The sequence below is a fragment of the Oryctolagus cuniculus genome, chromosome 6, assembly GCF_964237555.1.
Source record: "Oryctolagus cuniculus chromosome 6, mOryCun1.1, whole genome shotgun sequence".
In the NCBI taxonomy this organism is placed as follows: Eukaryota; Metazoa; Chordata; class Mammalia; order Lagomorpha; family Leporidae; genus Oryctolagus; species Oryctolagus cuniculus.
This window is the reverse complement of record NC_091437.1, coordinates 163,767,006-163,792,047: the sequence shown is the minus strand read 5'-3', so window position 1 is coordinate 163,792,047 and position 25,042 is coordinate 163,767,006. Positions and strand designations below refer to the sequence as shown.

The 25,042-nt window shown below is 48.5% G+C and overlaps 1 protein-coding gene across 6 annotated transcripts in view; it reads left to right on the top strand.

Annotated features, from left to right (window-relative positions):
* The window catches only part of FAM135B (family with sequence similarity 135 member B), a 364,289-nt gene that overhangs the window by 298,650 nt on the left and 40,597 nt on the right, over positions 1 to 25,042 (top strand). For all 6 annotated transcript variants that reach the window (XM_070075533.1, XM_070075534.1, XM_070075535.1 and 3 more), the window contains 2 exons: positions 9,046 to 9,199; positions 15,452 to 15,501. In XM_070075533.1, coding sequence (XP_069931634.1) covers positions 9,046 to 9,199; positions 15,452 to 15,501 — 204 coding nt within the window. The remainder of the gene's footprint in view (positions 1 to 9,045; positions 9,200 to 15,451; positions 15,502 to 25,042) is intronic.

Below are 25,042 nucleotides of genomic sequence, written 5' to 3'. Positions count from 1 at the left end.
CCTGTTTATCTGATGGCCTTTCCTCTTCCTCCTGCTGTTTCCATTATCCCCGCTCTCACTGCCTTGCCCTTGGTTGAGGGATTTTGTGTCTGGAGAATTTAGAAAAGAACCATATGAGGGGCCAGCGCCGCGGCTCACTAGGTTAATCCTCCACCTTGCAGCGCCGGCACACCGGGTTCTAGTCCCGGTCGGGGCGCTGGATTCTGTCCCGGTTGCCCCTCTTCCAGGCCAGCTCTCTGCTGTGGCCCGGGAGTGCAGTGGAGGATGGCCCAAGTGCTTGGGCCCTGCACCCCATGGGAGACCAGGAGAAGCACCTGGCTCCTGGCTTCGGATCAGCGCGGTGCGCTGGCCGCGGCGGCCATTGGAGGGTGAACCAACGGCAAAAGGAAGACCTTTCTCTCTGTCTCTCTCTCTCACTGTCCACTCTGCCTGTCAAAAAAAAAAAAAAAAAAAAGAACCATATGAGATGAAAAGCTTGGCTTTTGAGCCCGGCTGAGCTGTTTGGGAATTCTGGACTTGGACTTGTCTCTTCGTAATTGTGGGACTGGGGCTTCACTTCACCTCCCTGGGCCCATTCCATGCTTGTGAATTTGTGTCACATGTTCAGCTATCCTAAGGGTTTCAGTGACCAGCAGCCATGATCAATGAGAACCCAGAGTGGCAGAGAAGCGCTTGGGTATAGGCCACCTGCCCCATGCCACCTCTCCTGGGGAGGCTCATGCCGTGGGTGAGGAGTCTGGTTTGTGACCTGCCTGGCTGTGTCCCCTGCCTCCCTCTCCTGCGTTCGTTTACCCTAGAAGCACAGCGCATGTTCCTTTTGCTCTTTCGTGGTTCCTGCACTTCCCTGTTTATTTACCTACCTGACCCCTCAGGATTCACCTGCATCAGGCAGCCTTCTTATCTACACGCCTGCTTACAAGAGATGGTGCCCCGTAACACAGCCACAGCACCCTAAGATTGCTCTAGAATGACACGCTGCTGCCCTGCAATTCTGAGCCTATGCCCCTGGTTTTCACAGACTTGAGGATATCCCCCTCTAGATGGGGACATTTAACTTGAGGAACTCAAGTACTCAGCACAGTGCAGGCAGACAGGAACCACAAAATCAAGAGCAGTTAGGGTCATGATGATGAATGGAATTGAACGAACCCACTTACTTGCTGAATGATATAAAGAAACACAATTACAAGTCTTCTAACATGAAAACACAGTTCTCTGAAGTAAAAGAGATTAATAGCAACAATTCATGTATTTATGCAAAGTGCACCATGAGGATTAACTTGTAAGATGGTTATGGATGACTCATAGTCAATGTATAACCCTATCTATGTACTAATGAGTTTTTACTTTTAATTTTTAGAAATTTATTTATTTGAGAGACAGAGAGATATCTATCATCTGCTGGTCCACTCCCCAAATACCTGCAATGGCTGGGATTGGGCCAGGCCTGAGCCAGGAGCCAGACCCTCCATTCAGGACTCCCATCCGTGGCAAGAACCCAGCTACTTGAGCCACCCCCTGCTGCCTCCCAGGCTCCGCATAACAGGAAGCTGGAAGCAGGAGTGGGAGCCAGGGATTGCACACAAGGATTATGATACAGAATGTAGGTGTCTTAGCCAGCATCTTCACCACTAGACCAAAGACCCGCCCCTAGTCATTGTTTTTTTAAAGTTATGAATAGGTCAGAGTCTGTTAGTGATGTAAGATTGGCCAACTTGGCTGAAGAAAGTCTCATCACTGAAGTCCGTCAGTGGGAGGACCCACATGGAAACCACGGCCATCACAGGTGTGATAAGACTGACCACTTGCCTGCTTTTTGTGCTTCATGGACGTCCATTCCCCTCCAGTTGTCCTCTTGCCATCTGAGAGCTCTGAAGCCCTGTCCAGGTGCCTCTCCCAGCTGAGTCACCAAGCCTGAACTTGACCCCAGATTTCTCCTCTGATTCCAAGTCTGCTAATACTTTTTATGGAACCCCATTGCTTTGCTCTACAAAGTGTGAGATAAAAGAAAAAAAAAACACTGGCAGTGGTTTTGAAATAAACTGCATCAAAAACATCTTAAAATTTGCCATTGAAAGCAGGCTTATAAACACATAGGAAAGAATACAGTAGTTAAGAATGAGAAATGAGAACAAACACAGGGAGGATTATCGAGATCTTATTTCCAGCTATGCAATTTGTACCTTTCTCTGGACCACAGTAGAATAGCTGGGCCCTCAAGGAGCATTGGTTTAATCCAGTGATTTTCAAATGATTTTTTTAAGCCAAGGAGTTCTTTTTCAAACAAATTCCTAGGCAGACTCCAGTTTATAAAACTGCTGTGAACAGAAAAGCTCTGTTGAAGTGAGAACCCCACTCACCCTTCCCGTTCTTGTGTCCTATGACACCCCCATGAGTTTTCAAAACGCTGATTGAAGGACACTGATCCACGCCCGCCCTTTACCCACTGCTGAGGCTCCGGACTGCTCCACTCCTGGATGTGCGGACAGAGGCTGACGATTAAACTGCCTGGATCATTTCCAGGAGGAAGTGCAGCAAAAAAAAGGCTGAAAGTGTGTGGCTTTCAGCACCAGCTCGTGTTTGAATTCTTGATCTGCCACTTGTTTGCCATGCAGCCTGCAAGCAAATCATTTACTGCTCTGAGCTTCAGTTTTCCAAATTGAATCAGGTTCATTTCATCAGGGCACTGTCGCCATGATAATTAAATGACTAATACGTGTTCAGTGCTGAAACAATGCCTGGCATTAAGTAGGATCAGATAATAAAAGATTGCAGCTTATTAATCTGTTTATGATGATGTTTATGATTTTCTTATTGGTAAAAAAAATGAACTAATAACATAAAACTCACTGCATCATCCAGAGGAGACACTCGAGACTAAAAATAGTACCAGGCACTCAGTACACCCAGTGAACAGTAGCTACTATTAATAGCATTCTAGATCTTGTGGTCTGATATAGCTTACATTTCTTTTTCAAATAAACATCAAAAATATTAAAAACCACTTCCATGCATGCATTCTCCTACCATTGTAATATACACAAGAAAGCATTGAAATGGCTTGACAAAATATATAATTCCAGGGCCAGCATCATGTGCAGTGTGTTAAGCTGCTTCTTGTGTTGTCAGTAGTCCATATCACAGCATCAGTTCGAATCCTGGCTGCTCTGCTTTCTATCCCGCTCCCTGCTGATCTGCCTAGCAAAGCAGCACGAGGTGTCCCAAGTACTTGGGGCTCTGCCACCCATGTGGAAAACCAGAATGGAATTTCTGACTCCTGGCTATAGCCTGACCCAGGCGCAGCCATTAGGACTATTTGGGGAGTAAGCCAGTTGGTGGAAGATCCACCCTCCCCATGTTGCTCTGCCTTTCAAATAAATAAATAAATAAACAAACCTTTATGGGTGTGTTTGGATGATTTTGGAAAGATTTAGATGGTCACCATATACCAAGGACAACTCAGATTGTATTAATGCTCCCTCTGAAGAATAAACAAGTAGAATTACATAGAACATAAATATCTATGACATGAATATTGTGATAGGATGTCCTACTCCAAATCCTCGAATTGTGTGAAAGTCCCACAGTCCTAAAGTAGGGGGAGGTGAGGAGGTGTTGGGCCTTAAAGCCAGGCCTGTGTTCTTCAAGTCTGTATCGTCGCAGAGGTCACTCCGATGTGTTCACCTGTACTTCCATCCTCTTTGAACTCTGCTATGCCAGCTGTTTCAGGTCCAGAAACAGGTAACACACCACTTCCACCCTGAGGGTGTTCCAGGAGTGTTGGAGGGAGAGGCAGATAGGGAAATACCTGGTCTAATGATGTGTTTACAAGAGGTCACAGAGGAGGAGTGGTGCAGAAGCTCAGGGAGGAGATGGCGTTTGACCTGAGTCTTGCTGGTGGTAGAGGTTAGTTCAGAAAGGCTGGGAGAGGTCATTTCAGGTAGAGAGGGGTCAGGGCTCAAGAGGAGAATTCAACAAAGGCTTTAGAGGGAAGCGAAGGCAGCAGGTGAATCTGGAAATGGTGGCAGAGCTTAAGATGCAAATGCCTTGTAGCGATGTAGACCATATAAACCAACCTGCACAGGCGGTACCGCAGATGGAAGGCAGGGCAAAGACAAGGAGACTTGTTAGAAGGCTGTTTTTAATAATCCAAGTAAGCAGTGTAGATGACTCCAAGTAGGGCAGAGAGAAGAGAATTGTGGAGGTTGCAACCCTAAGAAGCTAAAACTCATTCTTGAGGAGATTTGGAGGCCAGGAGAGCTCCCTTCCTTTCTTGGACATTGGGCAAAGCTGGGTCCCTTCATGGAGCCCAGAGAGAAGAGAAGGATCTAGGGAGGGGAATGGTACAAGGCTCCAGTTAAAACGCTTTGTGACTTGAGGCAGGATGTCCAGCCACAAGTTTGGGAAATAGATCTAGGCAGGGTTTATACTTAGAGATGTGGATTTGACTGGCATTTATATAAAGGCAAGAGTTGACGATAAGCTTAGCTATGTCTGATTTCTGTATTCTCTGTTGGGTAATAAATGAAGGAAGAAGTGAAACTTCTTAACTAGCACCTGCAAGTTCTTTAGTGCTGGTAGACACCAGGCATTCTCCTGAGCACTTTTGCTTGGCTGTTATCCCTCCTTTCCATGTCGGGAAGCTGGTGCTTCTTATACGAAGGGAACTCTGTACCCTGTCAGTGCAGGCCGGCCTGTGTGCAGGCTAATTTGACTGCAGAGCTCCCGACAGACTTGAACGACATCACAATTTATTTTTTGGGTTCTAAGTGGATCACTATTAATTCTTCAGTCTCACAATCTATAGACATCCATCAATGTGTCCTAAGTAAGCAAAAGTTCTTTTTAGGGTGCACTGCCCATATGCCTGAGCCTTGTATAAGTCAGTGTAAGACCAGGTATTTCCCTATCTGCCTCTCCCTCCAACACTCCTGGAACACCCTCAGGGTGGAAGTGGTGTGTTACCTGTTTCTGGACCTGAAACAGCTGGCATAGCAGAGTTCAAAGAGGATGGAAGTACAGGTGAACACATCGGAGTGACCTCTGTGACGATACAGACTTGATGAACACAGGCCTGCCTTTAAGGCCCAACGCCTCCTCACCTCCCCCTACTTTAGGACTGTGGGACTTTCACACAAGCTCATTGAATCCATAACAGCAACCCTATGATGCCCATCACGACTATCCCTTCTTTATAGATGCTGTACCTGCTTGCAGGAGAGGAAGAGCCTGTCTGAAATGTCATTGGGAATAGATGACAAAGCAAGAACTCAGACTTGAGTTTCAAGCTCAAAATGAAGACAAGTTGTTCTATAGCCAGGCTCCAGACACTGTAGTGCACTCCCTTTCAATGATTCAAATATCTTCCCACTTACACAGGACTTAATCCAGTCACAGAAATTGAGAGACACCTGTCTTTTTTTGTGCACCTGCTGTGGGCTGGGCTCTGGCCTGGAGCCCTCCATATGTAAGTTCAGGTACAGCCTAGTGGTCTGCCTGCCCTACTTGATTCCTGTTTCATTATTAAAGGGCTGCGGAAGTGTCTTGCTCTGTGCTGGGGAGATGGTGGTGGGCTCTTCAGTTCCGTCCATCAGTTCTGGTGGAGATGCGTGGGCTTTCTCACTGCGACATGGAGTTTCTCACATTCAGAGGTGTTCTGTTGAATAATGTATGCAGAAGAGGGGCTGTGTCTTGGTTCATTTTGTTTAGAATAATCGCTAGCCACGCGTGTATTTTTCAGGGTTTCTCTTTGTGTTAGGGTTTTGTCTTCTTATCTCAATAATCTTATTGGATTAGTCCTATGAAGATTCTGCAAAATTTCCTTTATATTTTTCCTGAAAACTTCATTTGATGTTGGGAGTCTTACAAATAACTGACATCATAGATTCCTTACTTTCTTGAGTAGTTCCTGAAGAAGAAATGGAGTTGGGAGCAGGTAGCAGGACCAGGAAACAGGATTCTGGGGGCCGCTTGCAGTGAACCCACCATGCCCTTGTACTTTCTGGATTTTATGCCTTTGTTAGTTGCCCCTTTCTGCAGTCATTCCTGCTTAGTCACAGCTGATAGAGACGCTGCAAGACTTAAATTAATGCCTCTGCCAAAGTAAGCGGTCCTTTGTCGAGCATCTGTTGCCTGCCAGACGTGGATTTCAGGGGCACGTGTGCAATGCAGAGGAGGGCTGCCTCGGTTTCGTGCCAGAATTGTGGGAACCATCTCTGCTGCTGGCTTGCAGAGTGGCCCTGAACAAGTCACTCAGTTCTCTGAGTCACATTCTGTGGTCTGTGGAATGGAACGGGAGTTTAGTCAGATCTGAAAGAACTCTAAGACATATAGACTGATAAGAATAAGGAACAGAGAAATGCTCAGTGAATTCAGGACATACACACATGTGATAAGTGCACATACACACAGACACACATGCATAAGGAAATATACTAAAAATTCTTCAAGAAATTATTGGACTCTGGAGAATAGGGTGATTTGTACTTCCTCTGGTGATAATCGAGAATTTTTCCTTTTTACTGCATTTATATGCTGTTTTGAAAAGCGGCATTAGAGGAGCTGCCCTTTATGGCTCTTTCTGAAGATGGAGTGAGGTCAAGAGTAGTAGGACCGTCCAGATGCTTCACCAGCAGTGGTCCCTTCTCTCTCCATGCACCTGGGGCGTCTGGCATGCACCCTGCTGTGCGTAAGCTCTGTCGCCATTGCACAGCTGAATTGGCTTCTCTGAATTTGCCCTCACTGTAACAGGAAATATAAGAAATTGGAATAGATACATTACGCTGAATGCTGGGTAAATACAGAAGTTCTGGTTGGCTGAGTTTTCTGGTTATGAAACAGGTAAGTCTTCTGGCTCCAAACGGCTGAATGTCTTTCTTACGTCCACATCAGAAGGAGCTGACATTCTGTGCTTCAGGCGAGGGTGAGAGCCTCGGGAGTGGATGTTGCTGCAGAGGGTCTCTCCGAGGCCTCAGGCATGCTGCTCAGACCCCACCTTGTGCCATCCACTCCTTCCTCACACTGCCGAGATGGTGGGGGCCAACAGTAACTCATATCCAGGTCTGGATATTGTCCAGTCTAGCGCCTCTCACCCAAGGGCAATGCAGGGGTACAAGACCTGGCCCTTGCCCTGAGGTCAGGCATCTCTGCAGGCCCTACACACCTACAGCATGGACAAAGCCTCCCATTGAGACCCCATGCTATTGCCCCTGAGAGCATCACCAGTAACCTTAGAATCCCTTTCCTAGAGAATTAACCTAAGACAGTCTCAGATCTGGGAGACAGCACACCTCAGGTTTCCATCCAGGTTTCCTTCTGTGTGGCACCTTGAATTAGACTGGGTGTAGTTACTCCCATCACTGCCTGTGTGCACACACCATCGGGAGCACAGCTGAAGTTCAGATGGGTGTTGACCACCATCAGACCTTTGCTGTCTCCACTGGCTGAATTCAACCCTTTTAGATGGCAGCAAGGAGAAAGGAGACGAAGTGAGGAGGGGGCTGCCCCAGATTCCAGCACACCCACCAATGCACAAAATCACAGTCCTTGCCTGGGTTCTTCCAGCAGGACAGGCAAGGCAGCATGGGAGCATGAGGGCCACTGCTTCCTCCCATCATGGCTGTGTGGGCAGCATCTGGACCTGCAGGCCCTGACTTCACTGAGGCGTCCAGCACACTGGATCCTCCTGCTCTCAGAGCAAATTCTTCCTGGAATTCGTCCCAGGATGCCCTTCTCCACTCAGTAAGGAACTCTGGAGTTTCTGTTCCTTCCTTTTCATCCAGGCCCAGTCTTTGTTGGCCGGATCAGTTGGTAATTCCAGCAGTTCAAAGCACTTCCATCTACAGACAAAGCAATGTGCAGCATGCGCCCACACTGCAAGCTCACATCCAGAGCCTTTGATTTAACTTCACGATTTCTTCTGATTTTACGACATATTTCCTTCTTTTCGGCAGTGCCTACCCCTCAATCGCAGGCTCCAAGGACCTCTCTAGGGTCCTTATCTCCTTATGAAAAGATACCCAGCTCTGTCCATCTTGAGGGCCTCCTCTTATTGTGCAGCCTGGACTGGTGGGGGAGGCCTCTCAGTTGTCACAAACCTGGGAGGTCAACACCACCATCATCTTCATTCTCCTCATTGTCGTTTATTATCATTATTGCTGGGTGGTTTTTTTTTTTTTTTTTGAGATTTAAAAGCCAGATTTATTAGAGTCAAAGACCTCCAGCCAGAGCAGCATGGAGGGGGATTCCAAGGGAGGCAAAACCCCAGAGTAGCCAGTAGTAGTGTTTTTTTTTTTTTTTTTTGACAGGCAGAGTTAGTGAGAGAGGGAGACAGAGAGAAAGGTCTTCCTTCTGTTGGTTCACCCCCCCAATGGCTGCTATTGCTGGCGTGCTACACCGAGCCAAAGCCAGGAGCCAGGTGCTTCCTCCTGGTCTCCCATGCAGGTGCAGGGCCCAAGCACTTGGGCCATCCTCCATTGCACTCCCGGCCACAGCAGAGAGCTGGACCGGAAGAGGGGCAACCGAGACAGAACCGGTGCCCCAACTGGGACTAGAACCTGGGGTGCCAGCGCCACAGGCAGAGGAGTAACCTAGTGAGCTGCAGCGCCAGCCTATAGTAGGGTTTTTAAGCACAATTTTTGGGGAAAAAAAAAAAAGCTTGACAAGGAGATTGACCTTCAGTTACAAGGTGGGGATAAAACCCATCAAAAGACCTGATTTGCAGTCCTTTATCCTGTCTGGCTTGCTCATGATAAAACAAAAAAGCCACCCAGAAAGGTGGGATAGGTAACTTGTGTTGCTTTTTGTTTTTTTAAGTTGAACGTGGTAAGATGGAAGCGTGACATCGATGTTTCTCCCACATGGAGGAGGGATAAAGAGGAGGCTCAGTCTCAGATGTCTCCTCCTGGAATCTTTACTTGCGGTTTTCTAAAGATCGGGCCTGCTTCCCTGAATGCCGACACCGGCGGGCGGCAGAGGCTGGGAGCCCTGTGCTGCCTGGGCCAGGCACGGTATTCCTCAGCTGTGCTTTCTGTCTCACGCCCACAGGGGAGCTTCTACGTGCCCTCCGAGAACTGCATGCAGCATGCACACAAGTGGCACCGGGACCTGTGCCTCCTGCTCCTACACGCCTACCGGGGACTCCGCCTCTACTTTCTGGCCATCATGAGGGACATCCCAGAGCTGCCTCACATGGAGCTGGGTAAGGGCATGGGGACGGGTCATTCTTGCTGGGAACTCTGGCTTCAGAAAGACTGGCTTGCTTCTGTGAGTGTCACGGTGACAACCCTGAGTTCAGGCAGGGTTTGCTGTGCTCTGACACCCTAGCAGGAGAGAGTTGTGGAAGTGCAGATGCAGTCAGAAGAGACGGGCGCCTCAAGGCACGTCGTTCAATCCTGCAGTTATTCATCAAGCATTTGCTGAACGGATTTTACACCTGGAACACATGGCACGAAATATTAAGTCACTTGGGAGGGGTGAGCACTTTTGTTATAAACTTTTCTTAATTGGGGTGTAATTACGGAATGTTACTTGTAAGAGGGCTTGTAAATGCTCTAATAAAGAGATGGATGCATAGATAGATGGATAGATAGATAGATAGATAGATAGATTTGCTTACTCTGAGTGAGTGAAGAAACCTCTAAGTATCTCTCCTGTTTGGTTGTCCAGGGACAGATTGATTATTGCACATGGATTTTCCATAGATTACATGTCAGGGAGACCACTGGGCTTGAATCTCTCTTGACTGACAGTGATGAAAGTGAGGCTTGGGGTTTGGCACTGTGGCATAGTGGGTAAAGCTGCTACCACAGGTTCAAGTCCTGGCTGCTCCACTTCTGATCCAGCTCCTTCCTAATGGCCTGGGAAAAGCAGCAGCAGATTTCCCAAGTGCTTGGGCTGCTACCACTTTCATGGGGGACCAGCATGAAGCTTCTGGCTCCTGGCTTCAGCCTGGCTCAGCCCTGGCTGTTGCGGCCATCTGGGAGAGTGAACCAGTGGAGGGAAGTTCTCTCTCTCTCTCTCCTCTTCCTGTGTTGCCCTCTATCTCTGTAACTCTGATTTTCAAATAAATAAATCCTCACAGAAAAGCAAAGTGGGGCTTAGAAAGGTCACAGGAATTCTCAGGGCACACAGCAAGGTGTTGCAGAGCTGAGACGGGAGCTCAGGCACCCTGCACTTGTCCCTTGGGACTGGGATCTTTCTGCCACATTACTCTTGTGTTGTAACAGGTGATATGTTATGGTTCTCAGTCCACTAAGGAACCTCCTTTGCCTGTAACAACAGAGGCCAGGTTCTCAGCCTAGTCTTCAAGTTTAGCACCTGTTTCAACACTGGACACCTGCTGGGTACCTGGACTTCCCTTCCTATACCCCTAGATCTCAGCAGCTGGGACACTCAGGTTTTGCTGATGTCTCTGGCCCTGTACAGTGTCTATTCCTGCACTGAACACATCACATAATAATGACGCATTTGCATGTTTCACCTCCCCACTAGACTTAGGGTCTTTGAGAGCAGAGTCCCCGCAGAGGTCACATACACACTCGCTGGCGGGTAGTGAAGGAGGCAGGGCAGTGTTAGCAGTGGTGCACTGAGCTCTGGAGCCATCTTCCCCGCCACCCTCAGCAGCTCTGGAGTCCCGACCACGTCCTCTGCTCCTCAGCTCTCCTTCAGCCATGCAACACTGCAGCTTTTTAAGGCTCCAGTCATGCAGTGCAATAAAGACAGGCACTTTTTATTTGGAGATTTAAAAGTATTTATTAGAATATAGGGCCTCCAGCCAGTTTGAATTTAAGAATGATATTTTATCTATAAGCCAATGAAAACAGAACTCTTAAATTTTCTCATGTAGACATACAATATGTGCACATGTGTAGCTTAACATACAAGATAGAGCAAAAGAGCAGCTTCAGTAACAGTTTTCTAAAATCTTTAGCTGTTCTTTTTTATTACCATCAACCAATTAGAATTTCCTTCTGCCCTTAGTAATCTGAATTAACCACATCTAAGTTGGAACCTGTAAAACATTATTGCCTCTATCTGCTAGCAGAACTGTGCCAGAGCATTGAGCACAATAGCGGTCAGGGAAAAACAGGTCCTTTGGAATCTGAAAGGACACATTTAAACACAGAACCAACGACGTTTGAACTTCATGAGCAGTGAATCTGATTTTTAAGGTTTGGAGAATACAGAACTGTGGATGACAAAGGCTGTAAATAGCCATGTTTAAAATTATAAACTCAGTAACCAACAAGAATAGGTACTCGCTATTCCACACAGTATTTTTGAAAGCACCCGTAAGATTTTATCAAACATTGGGCCTTTTTCATTAAGATAATCATCATGTCTGATAACAACACATGATCATTAGAGTTTGACATTTGTATCAGTAGCATTTTACATTATCATAATGACATAATATGGACCAAATTTGGTCATTGATACAAAATGATTACTCAAATGCTTTAAAATAAGCACATATTTAAACAACCCATAGCTCTTCATAAAAGATTCAGCTGTTTTGTTTTTAAGCAACTAGAATTTAACAGAGACATTAAGAGAACACAACTGATAACTTCAGCAGAACTCAAGATCTGTCTTTGGTTATCCTAAGAATTAAGTGAATAAAATTTAAATTAGTCAGCACACGGAATTATCCCATAACTTGCAACAATTTTAACAGAGTCAGAACTAGGGAAGAGAAAATAGCTTACTGGAGCTAGTTAGAAAACGGACAGAGTCACCAATTATACAAAACTATTAAAAGGAGATGCTACAGTTTTTTTTTTTTAAAACTGATTTTTAACATTATTTTAGAATATTTACTAACATATACGAATTGCAAAAACCTTATTGCTTTAACAGATCAGATTCTAATTTGATGTCAGAGAAAAATAGATTAACAGCTTTTGTATCCAAAAATTTATTTCTTTCATAACCTTCTGCGCTTCCACACACCTTCCTCAACTTACTTGAAACATCCTATCATTTCCATTCCAGTCTAGAGTAAACTAGCCATCAGGATAAGTAATTCTTACAAACCATGTCCATTCTTTATTAAAAAAAAAAAACCACAAAAACAAAAACTGTTTGTTTTTGTTTAAAAAAACCCTCTTTCCTTCTTAACGTTCCTTACCAAGAACACTTTTTCTGTACTTGTGATGTTTTCCATCTGCCAATTTCCTTGATTTACATTTTGAAATAACCTGTTAAAAATCTCTGAATTAAGACAACATTTTTAAAATAAGGTAACACATCAAATTTCAGTCTGAGTTAAAAGCAGTGTTGAACTATTTTTCATACAGTTTATGAAAACATACTTATTAAACAAAATCAAATAGTTTCTCCATAGTATATAAGGTGTTAACCAAAGTTTACATTTAAACACATTTATCTCATTTGCTTTACCCGATTTACATTTAGCGATTACACCTAGATGACTGAAGATCCTGACATTATATCATACCTCTATCTGAATTAAGGCCAAAGTTACATTTATATCAAATGCTATTTACCAAAGATGTCATTTTAGATTCTAGTTTTCCTTTTACTCAAAGAAAAAATCCCTTAGGCCACTGATGCCTAGTCAGCATCAGCTACTTGGGATTGCCTCTGAAACAAAAGGTTAGCAGCTGTGAGATGGGTCTCAAGGGTTACTGTAGGCTAGGGACCCATGCGCCAGGGACAGGAAGCCCACTGGAGATTGCTCACTATTGTTAGGTTTTAAGAAGAAAAAACATCCAGATTTCTAAGGAGAATCTGATAGGTGATAGGGCAGTGACTACAAGGAGGCTCCTGTAGGAGCCCACGGAGGGGCAGGGTAGAGAAAAACTGGAGACCCTGCAAAGAGACAACAACCTTATACTGTAAAACCAAGAGCCAATACTGGACATGTCTAACAGAGAGGCTGTCACTCAAACCAGTCTCAAGGATGAGGAGTCAGGTCCGGAGGTATCTTAAGAAGTCATCATGTGGATTAATTCATATGCATTCAATAGCATCTGAAATTACTGGGCCTAGATTCTTGCCTAGAAACCCTCCGGCAAATTGGGGGCAATTGTCACCAGTCTGACGGGATGATGACGTTGGATCCACATCACGTTGGAGTTGCAGTCCAAGTCATGGCACCAAAAAATGTTATGGGAAAGCGGCAGCAGAGAAATTATTGTTACCTCAGTTCTTTGTCTCACATGGAAGAAGAATTTCCGAGTGGACAGCAAAGAGATTTAAAAGTATTTATTAGAATCAAGGACCTCCAGGGGCTGGCACTGCAGTGCAGCGGGTTAAAGCCCTGGCCTGAAGTGCTGGCATCCCATATGGGCACCGGTTCTAGTCTCAGCTACTCCTCTTCCAATCCAGCTCTCTGCTATTGCATGGGATAGCAGTGGAAGATGGCCCAAGTGCTTGGGCCCCTGCACCCATGTGGGAGACCCTGAAGAAGCTCCTGGCTTCAGGCTTTGGATCAGTGCAGCTCCGGCCATCTGGGGAGTGAACCAGCGGATGGAAGACCTTTCTCTCTATCTCTACCTCTTTCTGTAACTCTTTCAAATAAATAAAATAAATCTTAAAAAATAAAAAAAGAATCAAGGACCTCCAGCCAGAGTGGCATGGAGGGTGGCTTCCAAGAGAAGAAAACCCCAAGACAGGCACTTAATCAGAACCCCTTTAAATTACTCAAGGTGTAATGAAGGTTGTTTAGGATCTCTCTCTCTCTCTCTCTCTCTCTCCATATATAAAATACCCAAAGGAACTGAATTAATTTGTTTTCACTCACTCATCATATTTTGGAATCATATTTTATTGAGCATTTACTATGGAGTCAGACATTGTACTAGATGCTGAGGACACAGCCACGCTGACTATAACAAAAGTCTGTTGGGTCTCGTGAGGTTTCCGTACCTGAGGTCAGCAGTCCAGAGAGGAGGTACATGCTAATAAGGTCATCAGCTAGGACCCTATGGTGTACAAGATTGCGCATCTGCACTTGGAAAACAATGCTCTCATTAAATCTCCTACCACAGGGGCCAGTGTTATGGTTCAGCAGGTGAAGCGTCTGCCTGTGATTCTGGCATCCTGTATGGGTGACTGTTCATGTTCCAACTGCTCTCCTTCTGGTCCAACTCCCTGCTAGTGGCCTGTGAAAAGCAATGGGAAATGACCCAACTGTGTGGGCCCCTGCCAGACATGTGGGAGACCCAGATGCAGCTTCTGGCTCCTGGCTCTTGGTGTCAGCCTGACTAAACCCTGGTTCTTACAGTTATCTGAGAAGTGAACCAGTAGATGGAAGAGCTCTGTCTCTCTCTCTCTCTCTCTGTGTCTCTCTCTCTGCCTCTCCCTCTCTTTCTGTAACACTGACTTTCAAATAAATAAATAAATCTAGAAAAAAAAAAACCCTTATACCACAGCCTTGTGCAGTCAACCAACCTAAGCATCACGGAACTAGGGAAAGTTTAAATGTGGGCAGGACGATGACTATTAAATCACAGGGTACTGGTTCCTGCTGTGAAGATAGTGCAGTCACAGGTTGCACTGTTGGTGGCATGGAAAGTTATGATGTTCATTAGTGTTGGAATCAATGGACCTTGTAGGAGGCTCAGCCCTGCCACTGTACTTCCCAGGGTTTCTGGTTTTCATCTCTACGATGGAGACACAAATCCATAGCCTGTAACTGTGGCCCGGGTGTATCTGTGTGTGTGTATATCTGGGTGTACCAATGAAAGCACAAATAAACATGGACGCACTTTGGGCACAAAAAGTGCAGGGTTGATGTAGGGATCTACTGTTTCTCAAAAACGCATTCATGAGACAGTGTTAGCCTTTATCTAGTACCCAAGGTATGGCTTCAAATTACATGTATTCTCTAAGCATGGTCCCTTTAGGCAGTCAGAATAGAGATAAGGAGAGTCCTCAGCAAATGTATTTGTCTCTGTTACTGTGAGAAGCAGGGCCCGGCCCCCACAACATGGCGCTGAGAGGGAGTAAACAAGTTCTATACAGCGGCTTTGGCTGCTTCATCAATTTGACTAACGAGCTACAGGAGCTGACCCAACCTCTGATTGGAAGAAAGTGGCGTGCTCAGCACGCGGGCAGCAGAGCACGGATTGGTTGGAGAGGACGATAAAGGCGAGATAGAAGCTGAGCGGTGGGGGGGAATCGCTTATGCGCCGCGAGGTGCCACAGACACCTCATACCACGTGCCGAAAGAATAACAAGAATGCAGACACACACCAAGTGGAATGCGGTTAGAATGCAGTTAGCACAGGAGCGGGCTTGAGCGCACAATGCAGAGTCATTTGCTTAAACAACAGCGTCCAGTCCGGTGTCGTTCTCCCGCGAGCCCGAGGAGGAGCGACATGTGACTTTAATGCTAACTTGAAACCTAGGTGTTATTAATTAGCCACTCCTTCATTTCACTGTGCACTCATTTGGCATGGTATTGTGTTTTATTTCTCCCTAGAGGCCCTTGCTGTGGAAGAAACACTCTCCCAGTTGTGCTCAGAGCTGCAGGTAAGAAAGCATGGGCCGAGTTCTGAATGCATAGTGGTAGTGATGCCAAGCAGACTGCTTGCTGCCGTACAAATCAGGGGTAAAAAGACAAGACTGGAACCTCACCCAAGATCTCACACTGAAGAAGTGTTGTTACATCTCAGTAGGTGTCTATTAGTGTACATTGTTCTCTGCTGGGTATGTTTGAAAACCTAAATGCATTATCAAACTTCTGTTACCTTGGAACATATACTTCCTTTATTTATTTGTCCATTATCCATGCACTGAAGAAACATTTATAAACCACTGACTATGAGCTCCTCACTGTGGGTGGCAGCACCCTGCACCTGTGCCCAGGTGGCCTCGGGTGTAGCAGGGAGGGTAGATTCAATCATAGGTTCATAGGTTCAAATGTTTGACCAGTGCATACTGCTGAAACCTACATCCTCTGGAGTCCTGGCACATCCCACTGTGTTGGACAGTCTGGGTGCACACTCTCATCCTTACATCAAGAGGCAAACTGAGGTTGGAAAGAAGTCTGGTGTCTTGGGATCAGTGACACAGCCAATCAATGATAGAAGCAGGACTCAGAATCTCATAGCCAGCAGACACCTCTGCCTTTTAAACCAGTGTTTCTCAGCCCTCACTGCCCAAGGGAATTATCCTGGAGACTTAGACACATTTGCCTGGGGCCTGGACACCCACACTGGCTGACCAGAATATCTGGGGTTGGAGCTCAGGGACTGGTGCTTTCATCTGGAGCTCCCAGACCAGTATTACCTGCAGCCAGGGTAGAGGACCCCTCCTTCAACTTCATTATCAAGTTAGAAAAGCTAACTGCCCCATTGGATACAGCAGTTCCCCGTGACAAAGCAGGATGCAGAGACGTGGGGTGCTGGGCACTCAGAACAGCAGGCATTAGGGACGGGTCTGTGGGGCTGAGCCATTTGCCACAAGTCTGGAAGAATGGGCAGGACTTGCTGGTGGGGATATCACACACAGGTTAAGTGCAGGGATGGACAGGCAGCGAGGGAGCAACACTAGAGCATGCATGGGTCAGTAGGGCCTGGAAGGACCTTGATGCCAGCCCCTGGATGCTCTCCAGGCCTGACCTAGCAAGGCCATTGGACAGATGGATGGCTAAGCAGACAGGCGGCCACCAGGCTCCTGACCATTGCTATTCTCCACTGTTTTGGGAAAGGCTCAGATACTTTGCAGCCATGCAGGCCTGGTTCATATCCTGGTGCTGCATCATTCTTCTCAGTCTCTTGTCCATGGATAACCAACTCTGCCGTTAGGGCCTCAGATTCTTTGGTGTTACTGTGCAGGGTTCAGAGGGGCTCATAAAAAGGTCTTGAATGGCTCAGCCCGTGGAGTAAGCTCTATGGATTTGGCCTCTCCTTCTCCAGGATGTCTCAGGCCCCATCTCCCCAGAGCTTGGCCAGAGCCATGGGCCTGTGGGGGTGCAGCTCAGCATCCCAAGGGAAAATGGCTTGCGTCTGTGAATTATCAGAAACTCAGTTTTAGCCTTTGAAAAATCATGAACAGCTCTCCAAGTCAACTTTGCAACTCACAAGTCCAGCTGCAGAGCTGATTAGCAACTATCTGTCAATGCTCTTACTCCCTTTCCTGTGAGCCAGTTGGGAGACGCAAGGAGGCAGAGGAGGCGTGGCCTGTGGTTCTGCTTGTTGGTAACCCACTACCGTGCTCAGGCTTCCAGAACACAGACAGTCTCAGCAGCAGTGCTGGCACCACCTCCTTCCTCAGCAGAGTCTCAGCCACGTGCTGTTGGGATGCTTGTCACTCACGTCCCCTTTAACCTGCCTGCACCCCCGAGGTTGTGTTGCCAGTGCACCTGGTCATGGTCACCTGGCACCAGTGGAGAATGGCTACTCACACCCAGCAAGACCTCTGCCTTCCAGAGCTCCATGTCCACAGCCTGGGTTTCCTCCCACACCACAGTCCATTGGGTGGGGAGGCCTGCTCGTGTTTGCTGCTTGATAGTGGGACTGGTGGGAATCCTGACATGTTGCAAAGACAATCAACACTGCCGCCAACAAAGACCCAGCTTTGAATTCCATGCCTACTGTGTGCCTCTAGACAAGCTTAACCTTTATGAACCTTAACGTTCCTATCTGTAAAAATAACTTGGTTGTTAACAGTGTTCCTTTTTTCTCAACCAGTGAGCATGGTGCACTTGCTAGTTGCCTGTATGCTGTTCTGTGTGCATTGCCTCATTTAATTGATAGAAACATTCTATAAAACCAGTGATTGGATTGTGGTCAGTGGATGAAGAAGGCAGGCTGGGCTCACCAAGGATGAGTCACAGCTCTGGCAGAACAGGATTAGGCCACTCATAGGCTGCTCCGCAGCATGAGGCCACAACCTCAGGAAGTGGAACTGGAGACGGCAGGCTATGAAGTATGTGCATGGGGCCTGGCACGGGGCGCAGCACGCAAAACAAGCTCACCATTGTATTTGGTGCAATCTTCCTGGGTCTGACTAGTCATCTCCTTCATCATAAAGTAGATGCTGCTGCCACGTGTGCCCAGGGACTGTGCCACATGCCCATGTCCCTTTAATCTTCATGGCCACAAAGGATTGCTGTTTCCCTGGGAACTGCTCCATAGAGTTCTGATTCATTTCAGCCAACATTCCTGCCATGTCAGTGGCAACCCCTTTGCTTCCGGAGCAAGAAGGCTAGGGAAGTGTTTGGTTCACTCTTGAACCTCCACTGCTTGGAAGGGCTCCTGGCACCTGGTTAGCTCTGAGTAAATGCTGGAAGGAGTGGATGAACAAATGAATTACGAAGACAAGGAAGTGACTTGGCGCTGGAACACTCAGTGTCCCTCCCTGAGGTTGCTGGCTCCTCTGCACAATGAGCTTGGACTCCATGTGTCTGTTCATTGATTGCACAGAGCTGTGTGTGCGTGTGTGTGTGTGTGTTGTCCTGTGCCATGGATTGCATGGAGAGTAGTGGTTAGAGTCGACTTCTGCCTGGACTGCAGGGATCGGCTGATTGGCTCTCTGCCTTTGGGTAGGGGGACATTTCCCCTCTCAGTGGCTGGTTTCCCATGTGTGAAGGGAATTACAGGGAGGATGGAATTAGGTCACCTGCACACAGAGTGTAGCACAGAGCCTGGTACACAGCACCACTGCTACTGCTGCACGGCCATTGCTCATCCTGTTTCGTGAGCTGGCGAGGGTGCAGCCGTGCAGGCTGACACTGTGCTGCCTTGTGTGACACCAGGCAGAGACGTCGCCAGCTTTGTCTGGCAGGAGGTGGACTCCAGAAGAAAAGCTTCTTTGGAGCCAAGCCTTGAGGGAGCAACAGAGCCTCCCGTTTGTGCAAGGGATTCTGGAGACAAGGGAGCCCCAGGTGCGGGGCTGTGTGTGTGGAGCATTGTGTGGGCTCCAGGGAAGGGTGGCATGAGCAGGAGGGAGTCCAGGCTATGCAGAGGGGGACAGGGAGCCATGGAGAAGGGGAGTGACCAGCTCTCTTGGGCTGTGTGGAGAAAAAAATCGCTGAGATTATTTCCTCCCCTGAGAACACTCGGACACCAGATGCACGAGGGTTCACCCATGCCGATAGTCAGTCTTTTGACACCTGGAAGCCAGGCGTCTCAGCATCTGATTCCGTTCACTCCTCACACTGGCTGGGGTTAGCCTCAGAGCTCGCGAGGCTGCCCCCACGTGAGATGCCAATCTCAAGTTTTGCATCTGTTGCACACCTGACCAGTTGGAGCTTTCCGTGATCCCGTGAGCTCAGTAATATGATCAAGTGACTCCTAGAACTCAGGAAGCACTGTTCTTACGAGGGCTGATTTATTTATGAAGAAGACAGATGAACATCAGGGGAAGTGGTACACAGGGCAAGGTTTGGCCCGGCCCCCTGTGCCTCTTACCCACCCACCTGGCAGGTGGATGCCACATTTGCCAACCAGAAAGCTCTCCAACCTGGCTGAAAAGGTTATTGCTGTTCCACTTCATTAGGTGTGATGGAACACATCATGGCCACGTGACAGACAGCCCCAGCCCATCTCCCATTCCCACTTTCTATTCATAGACTGGTCTTTCTGGTAACCCACCTGGTTCATGCAGGGGGGCCAGCCCAGTGTCACCTCATTGACATAAACTCAAGTAGAGTTGAAAAGACATTACAAATGACAAAAGAAAATCCTATTATTCTGGGAATTCTGGGAGTTTTAAAAGCTCTGTGCCAGTAATGAGGGAGATTTTATATACACCACAAACGTGAACATCCTCTCTCCCTTTCACACACACACACATGCATATCTGGGATCAATGGAATTAAGAGAAAAGATGGATTTTCCATGAACTTTATGAAGCTCCTAAGTGTACATGTGAACACTTGTGCATGCATGCATGCATATATACAGACCTGTGTATGTATCACAGTATCACAGAGGGGAAGGGAATGAGCTTTGAGGCAGGACGGGGGGGTATAGTTGATCCCAGCTGCAGCCATGGTGACAGCAGTGTCCCCCATGGAGCCCTGCTCCCTCTGCAGGTGATTCACTGGGCACCATCCTCACAGCAGCCCTGGGGCACAGGGCGGGAGGTATTCATGGACCTCCATTCATTGCACAGTAGGGGAGCACAGAGGAGTGTGGCTTCCTTACACTCAGGTACTCACAAAGGGGTGGCCGTAGGGGCCCTGAACTCCAGGCCACCTGTGCTCACTGCAGTCTTATTACATCTGCTCGCTGAAGTGGTTGAGAGATGGGTTAGGGCACAGTGGTCACTGCAGTGGTTCAGGTGAGAGACACAGTGCAGCAAAGAAGTTATCAAATACATTCTATAAAAAAGGCAACTGCTTCCTTCCTCCCCTGGGGCAGTGCACGAAGCTGCACGGATGCTGCCCCTTGATTTTGAGTCACTGTTGCTGCAGGCTTTATTTTGCACAAAGCAACCAAATTAGCTGGCTGTGGCAGGAGTTGGATGGGTGACAAGAGTGGAAAGAGTGAAGGGGTGAGCATCAGCCTCGTCTGAGGTTTGCTAACAGGCTGGCCTGGCGGTTGAAGTGGAAGAAGCAGTGTCCCCTCCTCTGAAACCCCTGAAGAGCAAGCTCAGAGCTTGCAGGGTTCAGAGGCGGAACATCCCCACCTGGTGGCCAGCACCACTGCAGCCAGTGTATGAGTCCTGGGCCTGGACCAGGGCAGCTGCCAGGACAATTGGGAAATGTTTCCAGTGTCTGCAGACAATCTGGAAACAGCATTGAGCGCTGCATCAGTGCAGTGGTTCAGGCACAAAGTGCAGAGGTCGATTCCATGGGGACTTGCGTGAACGTGGACTGTGCATCTGCTGTGTGCTGGCCTCCCCAGCCATTTGCTGGGGACTACGAGGATGGAGGAGACCTAGCATGGCTTGTAGCCTTATGAGGGACAGATGTGGTCCCGGATAAGACAGAGACTAGAAGTATGGCCAGCACTGGGCCCAGGCGGTGTAAGGCAAGGGGAGAGGTTAGCAGGCAGGGCCGGGTGAACTTGACCCTGCTGGGGAGGTGAGGACACAGAGTGGAAGTGTGTCAGACACTAGTGAGGACAGCTCATCAAAGCAGAGAACAGCTGTAGAGAGCCCAGGCTTATCCTGACCGAAGCACGGTGTGAGCAGCTTGGGGCCAGTGTGGCTGCAGCTGCTCCGCAGCCAGTCTGGACAGGTGAGGGGAATGGATGATCAGAACTCCTGCTGTTCAGCCGGATTAGGAGGAGGGGCTGTGCAATCCTGGCACCTCCCACAGGTTCGGACACAGGCTGAGGATCTGCCAGAAATCGCTGCCCTCTTCTTTTCAACACAACAACACAGGTTTTCTGTTACACGAAAGACTCTGCTTGCCTCCCTGTGCACTTCTGGCAGATCCCACCTTGGAGTTCAGTCTTTCCCAGAGCTGCACTCTCCTTGCAGCAAACAGAAGACAGGCTCCATCCTTGGGAACCAAAGGTCAGATGCTGACTGTGGTTTGGAGAGGTTTGGGCTTTCTGTTCTGCTTTGTGAATTTGTTTTTGGGCCAGTGCACCTACCAGAGGGTCTGGTAATCGGTGCACTGCTTCATTGAGAAGCCCTGGAGCGTCCTTTTGGAGTTAGGGGCTCAGGACACTCCGGTTCTAGGAAGCTAAGTCATGCCTCAAGGCCCCACTGTGGGGTTGCTAATCTTTCATTCAACAAGCACAGAACAGGAGGGGCTCCCACAGCTGTCCCCTCCCCTGTTCCATCCAAAGAAGGCAGCTGAGTGAAGTGAGCATCTGTGCTGTGCTGATCCCATGACAAGTGTGTTGTAGGCGTTTTAGAAGCATGAACCAGGTTTATTTGGCTGTGGTGCAGGTGTCATCAGCCTGCTTCCTGCAGGGATGCCAGAGCTGCAGAGAGTGGCTGTCCACTGTGGTCACTGCTACTGCTTCCTGCCCTGCCCAGCCCACCCAGCACTGAGACTTTCCAGCACTAACCCTAGGGGGCAGCACAGAGCTTGGAGTGTTTTGAGCTAGCACAAAGCTCAGCCAGAAAACCAGTTTGGGGGCTTTTGACCTTGAGTGTACTCATGAATTGCCTGGGGTCTGTTAGATGCAGATTCTGATTTACTTGGTTTGGAGAGAGGCAGGAGGTCCTCTACTTCCTGCCAGTCTCTGGCATGTGACTATGCTGCTGCCACGCCTCCCCGAACCCTGAACCCTCACTGTGCCAAGCAGGGAGGCTGGGCGCAGGACCTGACACTACCTTTGCTCAGGTGAGCTGCCCTGCTGCAGTGTGGACCTCTTGGCCTGCAGGGCCCTTCCCTGCTGTGCCCCGGAGCTTCTGTCCTGAGGGGCAAAGCCAGCTTGCCCTTAGAATGTGGGGGATCACACCACAGGAGTGCTGTTTCCTGGGGGGCCCCTCTGAGGCTCTGAGGACCCCCATGTGGCAAGGTCCTTGTGGGCGTTGCCTTTTGCTTTGCCCAGCTTCCCGTAGAGAGGCTTGCAGTGAGCCTAGAATCCCACACGAACACAGCTCTCAATGCCCTGTTTAAGCCTCCTGGTAGATGTTTGGCTCCTACAGGGCAAAGGCCTGATTGAGATGCAGACCAAGGTCCTGGGATGTGTTGCTCTTCTGGCCAGTTGCTGAGGTGGCACACCCTGTGTTTCTGCCCCCCTCCACCCGGGAACAAGGCTGGGACTTAGCCCAGTGCTGCTCTGTGCTCTGCTTCCTACTCTGTCTTCCTGGACTGTCCCACTTCCCCTGGGTTTCATCCTCATAGGCAGTGCCATCAGCCTAGGAGGCCCAAGCCTAATGGTCACTCTCAGGGCACCCTGTGGGGTCCTGGGGTCTGAGGGCTCCCATAACTCCAGGTCTCATGGTGCAGGGCTCTGTGCCCACCGTAGCTCGGTGAAGTCTCTGGTTTGGGCCATTTTTCTCTCCTTCACTAATCTATGACCTCCTCCGTGGAAGCAGCCGAGTTCTATTTATATTTGCAGCTATTACCAAAATATATTAGGTGCTTGGCAAATATTTGCTGAATCAAATAGACAAATGAGTCTCCAAATAGCACAAGATAGAGAATAGTACTCCAGTGTAACTGTCCAGCTGAACTCAAATCAAAACCTTAATTTCATCGATTGGTGAAGGGCTCTCTAGATGCCTTAAATCTCCTGCCATCCACATCCTCCTTGGTCCTCTGAGTAGAGCTGTAGTGCATGGCTGTGGCAACAGCCCTGTGAGCTTCTGGAAGGAAAAACAAGCAAATGAAGGGGGTAGTGAATGGATTCCAGGCCAGAAGCCTCCAGGGATATCCAGTAAGCATGCAGAGACTGCCAAGGGAAGAGCCTCGTGCGTCAGTTAGTGGGCTGAGCAGGCACGTGTGCATACCCTGGTAATGCGTAGGATGGGAGCCACCATGAAGGTCTACCCTGGAGGTAACGGGCTGATGAGAGGCAGCCTGGCGTGGCCACTGAGCAGAGTTCCACTGCCAGGCCCAGACATTGGCTCCATCACCTCCTATGGGTGCAATCTCCGGCATGTTTCTGACATTGCCAGAGCCTTGGTTACTCCTCCACCACAAAGTGTGATAATGATGGTACCTACTGATAAGATCTGCCATAAGGATTAAGTAATTACTTTCTGTAATGTCTCTGGCCCTCAGGGCCTTGTGACTCTCAGTCGTCTTTGCTGTCATGGGTATTCTGAATCCTTTTGTGTAGGAAGAGTCGCCTAGATGGTTGACATTACCTGAGGTCAACACAGGCGTGGACGCTGCCGTGGGTGTGTGTGCATGTGTGTTTGTGTCCACGTGTGCACACGTGGTAAGTGGGAGGGATTCTGGACACAGTTGAGGACATGCGCTGAGGTCAGGGTTGTGATCAGTCGGGGATTTGCAGCCTTGGCTGTACATCGGGGTCACTTGAGAAGCATTTTTAAAATTTCAGTGTCTGGGTGGCAACCTCAGAGGCTCTGAGGTGGGCCCCAACATCTGTAGACTTTCAGCCACCCTGTCCTGAGGACCACTGTGTGAGAGCATGGCCAGTTCAGGGAACGTGGGCAGCTTCTTGTCCCTTAAAGCCTGATGCAATGAAGGATGCAGGGTAGGCGTCACCTTCTCCAGGCAGCCTTCTGTGCACCTCTTACAGCTCTCATTCTCTGTCTCTTTCACAGCAGTAGACAAACATGTTATAGTAATGCATAGCTAGCACAGGGCCTCATGCCTCTTCCAGGATGGTTTATGCTCATATTTAGCTTCCTAGAGCTCAGCACAGCCCCTCACACAGAACAGGCCCTGAACAGAGTGATGGTTTGATGCTGATAGCAAAGAGCATGGTTGGGGCTGAGACAGCCTCATCATTTGCAAGAAGGCCTCCCCGTGGTCTGCCACAGAGACCCCTCCGCGCCCACCATCCATCATTGCACAGGCCGTGGCAGCTGTGAGAGCAGGAGCGTCCTCTTGTGGCTTAATTAGAAGCTTCTCTACCCTCATCTGAAGCCGTTCTATTATCAGCTGGAGAAAAAAACTGTTTTTCCCAAAGATACCTTTAAGGAGTAGTTTTTCCTTTTTCCTTTCTGCGCTCTGGTGGCTGAGCTCAGAATTCGCACTGTGTTGGCCAGGGCCACTGCAGCCGAGGGGAGTGCTGGGGCTGATGGTCTGAGTTGTTGAGGTGTGGAGCATTGCCCATGATGCCAGAGCCCTTATTTATTCCATAGCAAGTTACTGGACGGCCCCTGTCTGCCAGCCATTGTGCTGGTGCTGGGATGCTGAGGCAGCAAAAGCTCCAATGCGGCCCAGGAGAAAGGAGAGCAGAGTGTGGCTCTGCAGTGTGTGGCTGGGTTGCAATGAGAGCAGTCAGAGCAGGCCATGCAGAGAGAGGGGAGTGTCACACTCGGAGCACAGCGGAGTTCCAGAAGCGTCTTCCAGAACCAAGGCCTGGGATTGGCTCCTACAGGGTTACCTGCAGAGGACAGACAAGCCTACAGTGGTGACAAGGAGAGAAGGGAAACTGGAAGGTAGTGAAGAAGGCATTCTAGGGAGAGGGCAAAGCCCAACCAAGGGCCTGGTGGCTGGAAGTAGCCAGGTGTGTGGAAA